The sequence below is a fragment of the Verticillium alfalfae genome, genomic scaffold, assembly GCF_000150825.1.
Source record: "Verticillium alfalfae VaMs.102 supercont1.4 genomic scaffold, whole genome shotgun sequence".
NCBI lineage: Eukaryota > Fungi > Ascomycota > Sordariomycetes > Glomerellales > Plectosphaerellaceae > Verticillium > Verticillium alfalfae.
In genome coordinates, this window is record NW_003315035.1 from 507,779 (window position 1) to 512,321 (window position 4,543).

At 55.8% G+C, this 4,543-nt stretch overlaps 3 protein-coding genes across 3 annotated transcripts; 2 read left to right on the forward strand and 1 right to left on the reverse strand.

Annotated features, from left to right (window-relative positions):
• Positions 1-40: 40 nt before the first annotated feature.
• Positions 41-163, forward strand: VDBG_03568 (conserved hypothetical protein; the record flags this gene model as incomplete). Its single annotated transcript, XM_003005569.1, has 1 exon — positions 41-163. One exon carries the CDS (start codon positions 41-43, stop codon positions 161-163), a length of 123 nt encoding a protein of 40 aa, XP_003005615.1.
• A 391-nt stretch (positions 164-554) lies between these two features.
• VDBG_03569 (predicted protein) lies at positions 555-1,267 on the forward strand (the record flags this gene model as incomplete). The annotated part of the gene is made up of 2 exons (XM_003005570.1): positions 555-724; positions 802-1,267. 2 exons carry the CDS (start codon positions 555-557, stop codon positions 1,265-1,267), a joined length of 636 nt encoding a protein of 211 aa, XP_003005616.1.
• Positions 1,268-1,479: 212 nt separating this feature from the next.
• Positions 1,480-2,055, reverse strand: VDBG_03570 (predicted protein; the record flags this gene model as incomplete). Its single annotated transcript, XM_003005571.1, has 1 exon — positions 1,480-2,055. One exon carries the CDS (start codon positions 2,053-2,055, stop codon positions 1,480-1,482), a length of 576 nt encoding a protein of 191 aa, XP_003005617.1.
• Between the last annotated feature and the right edge of the window lie 2,488 nt (positions 2,056-4,543).

A 4,543-nucleotide genomic window follows, 5' to 3' on the forward strand; every position in this document is an offset into this window, starting at 1 on the left:
ATTCCGACAGCTCAACGAGCGGACGGAGAAGCTCAACATCATGGGTGACAGCATGGACAACCTCCAGAACCAAAGTCAGGGATGGGCCGACGACGTGGGGAAGTTTGTGAACAAGCAGAAGAGGAACATGGTCACGGGGGCGCTGAAGAGCAAGTTCTTCTAAGGGGCACGACCTCGCAGCGCGAGTAGATGGATATCGATGCATTGCAGGCGTTAGGTGCTACTGGTCTAGGTTCGCGGTATTCGGGGAGAACCTTTGCCGTCGGCGTGTTTTAAGCCGTCCGGGTCCCAGGTTGGAACCACAACAAACTTTGCTCTGCCTCTTTGCCGCCCCCAAAACTTTGGATGAGCCAGCGTGGTGATACTTGCTGACCGGTAGGTACAGCAAGGTTTCTCTCGTGCCTGTCACAGCGGATTGAGTTCGGTCATCAAGGCCACTACGATCCATGTATAAAGCAGGCGATGCCGCTTTCTATTTTGTTTCCGGCCTCCCCCCCCGGTACCATCGTCACTGCGTCCTACTTGCCATCGTATCAAACCCGCATAACTTCGTGATGAAACCCGCCATCCTTGCCGTGGCCGCTGGCACGCTTCTCGCCGGCAGCATCACCGCCGCTCCTGTCACCACAGTCCCCGTGCCCGGCGTACCCCAAGACTGCCATCCCACAGCCAGCGACCCCAACGCCTTCACCTACGAGAAGATGGGCCAGATCGCGCACAGGACGTGCAGCTGCCGCCCGTCGAGCGGCGCGGCGCGGACCCCGCCGACGCGGACGTCTTGCACGAGCTCGACCGCGGCAGCGCGAGACCCGTGCCGCACGATCTGCTGCGGCACAAGAACGAGAGCGAGGCGACGGAGCCGCGCAACAGCAAGGTGCGGGAGATGAGCACCGACGAGGAACCCCGCGCGCTACACGAGGGGGCGCCCGCGCCCAAGATGAAGCGCGGCATATTTGAGACGCTAGCCAAGCTTTGCAAAGGCATGGGGGGAAAACTCCATGCTCCGTCCTGCAGCGTGTGGAAGCCGTGGTTCTACTCGAGCAAGCAGTATGAGACCAAGCCGCCCTACAAAGAGATCACGCCGGAGTTTAAGACGGCGTGGAAGGACAGCGAAAAACGCCAAGGCCTGAGGTGGAAGAACCTGTCCAAAGCAGGCATGCGGGAGATCAAGAACCGAAAACCGCCGACGCTGGCGCCAGGAACGGCTCTCCCAAATGAGCTTTCCCCGCCTCTCTCCCCAGAAGAGATAGCTAGTTTTGATGAGTAGAGCAAAGGCCAACAACAAACAGTCCAGAATGTTCAGATCCCGCTTCAGTAGTTGAAAGCTCTTCAATGGTAAACTGTCCTCGGACCACGATTGTTGCAGTCACGTGGCGACGTATCAACTTGATGAACTTACCTTGTATGATTTGGCTGCCTTGAACCTGCCTGCAGGTTCACAAAGATATCAACCCGCAACTTGTATTCCCATGTTATCACTTACCTCTTATCGCCCTTTGCATTCGCCTCGTCGTCAGAGTCCTCTCCCACCACGAAGGGATTTGCGTCCCCATCTTTGTCCTCTCGTAGGGGCGGTAACCGCGGAGAGGGGCGCTTGCTTGGAGTTTCTTCCCAAAATGTCATCTGCAATCCTTCCTCCTGCTGCTCTGGATGCCAACGTTCTAGAATGGGAGAGAAGTGGTCAGTATTCGACGCGGGATCCGGTGCCTGAGTCACAGGGGCTCTCAAATCATCCGCATTGTCACGTTTCGGTCTTGTGCCGCCGCGTGTGTCCCAGGGGAGAGCGGGCTCGCAGGTACAGCAGCTGAGCTGGCGCTCCAGCGACTTGACTGTGCCCAGATATGTGAGATAGAACTCTCGCCATTCCTGGCGCTCCAGGTCAAATGCCTTGAGCTCGCGTCGCCGCCTGCGTGCGCAGAGGAGGAGCATAATGCCACATGAAAATATGAGAACGAGTGATACAACGGAGATGATGATGGGTGCAGTACGATTGTGGGGTTCATTGGTGGTGTCGGTCGTGCCAGCGTCGGTGCGAGCCACGACTGAGGGTGCCATCATGACTGATCTCTTGGGGTGACGTGTACTTCCGTATTGGTAGTGTGAATGTTTACAATGTATGAGTCCAGTAAGACGATGAGTGCAAGTTTGGATCGTTCATGTTCGCCCTGCAACGGGAGCCATGGTGTCTCTTTTAAGCCTCACAGAGCATATTTCGGGTGGAGAATTCGCGTTTCCAGTGTCGTGATACAAAGGCGTTAACGAGAGACACATGCCCTGTGGGTGTTTTGACAAAGCCTAGAATGGATGGGACACCAGTGACAGATTGTGTGACCAGACAGAATGGAACAGACCTGGTTCTTTCATGTCTGGAGAGGATCGCTTTGTTCGTTTCTGCGGCCTGGCGTCAACCCCTGGTTTACAACAGCCATTATTGTCAGCACCACAAGGGCATTTGATGTTTCGACATCTTGCAGTAATGGAAATGAACCAAGGAGGGTGTCTTGCCTTGGGAAGGGGCACCGACAGAAGATGCGCCGGTTGACCCAACCCCCAACATGATGATGGAAGATCATGTCAGGCTCGACCGAAACGGCAGTACCGGGGCGAATGGTCCGGTCCATCGGATGCCGCTCCGATCAGACAGACTGCTATGGGCGCCGCCAGACGCGACGGCTGGGGTGTGGTGGAAACCGGTCTGTAGCTGGTGGGCTTGGCTTTCGATCCGAGCTGGCCTAGGCTCCCCGGTGACACCATCCGATGACGACAAGGGGTGATGCGAGTTTGGTGATTGCCAGACCGGCGCAGTCGATGGCCCTCGGGAAATGGTCAAGAAGAGGGTGCGGTGGCGGAGACGTCGCCAATAACAGTTCACTGCCCTGCCATCCGTTGTCAGTGCCCAGTTGGAAGGTGGAGGATGCTCGGAACAAGAAAGAATTGTCGCACCGGTTCCGAGGGCAGTCGTCTTCACCGAGCGGCTTGTAAGGATCATCGGCCGTCGGAGAGAATTGACCGGAGATTCAGCTGTAACTGGATGGAAAGAAGGAAGCGTGGTTATTGAAGAAACCCAGAAATCGGCCCATGCTTGGAGTGAGCAGCTGTCCAACTTTGGGCAATCGGGAGGGAGAAAAGATGTTTGGGCGTGCAGAATCTGGATGTGTTTTCCTTGGAGCTGCTCCCGTCAGGTTCAGGTCGAGTTCTCGAGTTCTTGGAGGAAGCTCAGTCGCCACCTGGTTATCAAGGTACGGTAGGTACCTTAGGTATACAGGTACCTGGAGGGATGCGAGAAGATGATCGTGATCTGCGATGCTATTGCCTCTCATGTTCAGTTCCTGCTTCACTGTGCCGAGGGGTACCTACCGCAAGGAAAGTGCGCCCCTGTGCCCCTGTGCCCCTGCCTTGAGCCCCTGTAATCGGCCCCCACTTCTCAAACGACGCCCCCTTATTCCCATCCATCATAATCTATCATCTGACATCCATCCATCTTGCTCTTGTCTCACGGCGGCTTCAGCCATTATCAACATCAACGGCTGGAGGTCCTACCGGGCTGTATTTTCTCGTCGCCCTTCCACCAAGCTTTCGCATCTCCCGCAGTCTATGTCTAGAAGCACAACAAAATTAATTTGCCGAGGCTTCTTCGTTGTACAGGTTCAATAACAAACAGCCTCCCCCCTGAACAGCAACCATCTACAGCATCATGGTGACCGAACCATATCGCGAATGACACACCGTTGCCATGTTCTCACGGGCTCAATACACGCCGGCGATGACCGGTGATCCCACTCGTCCGTTTTCTTTACTTTCTTCTCCACCCCCCTCCCCCCTTTGACTGCTGACAGCCGCGCATCCTTTTCAGCTGAGCAGCCCTCCCTCCCACTCGTGCAGATGCGACAGGAAGGGTGCCTATATCAGCCGACCTGTGCACCTGGAATGGCAGGCTTCCCCACCGCCACGACTTCCCGAGATTGACCAAGATCTGGTTACATTGTATTTTCGGCAGCGTATCGCAACTAGTCTCGGCCAGCAAGGATTCAGGGTTTGATGTGGTCGACAACAGCCTGGGCAGACTACCCTGCCTCGCGGTGTCCCAAAAGTGTGGAGGGAGTGGGACCCAGACAACAAACTGAGAGCACCAAGGCAGATCCAAACCGGGCAGTTTTGGCACTGCGTCCTACCGCCCAGGGTCCTGCGGGTATCGCGCCTGCCACCTCTCAACCAGTAATCTTCGAATCGTGCTGCAGGATTGGTGATGGTGATCTAGCCTCCTAACGCTGCAGCGGCTCAGTTCTCAGTTTTGCGTGCTCAGAGGAGAGACGAAGAAACCACACACCTGGGCATTGGCACACGTGTGTGGAATCATGCTTGCTTTTCAGCATGGAGCTCAGCTAGTCCTCGGCGCGCCTGTCCCTTTAGCCATTGAGTCTTGTCGTGTCGAGTCGTATCCTTGCTTCACCCATATATCTGAACCCTTATTGAATGGTCAGTAGCACAGGAACCCCGAGTTTTCGTACCAACTGTGTTCTGGTCGAGTCCATGAAAGTACTGG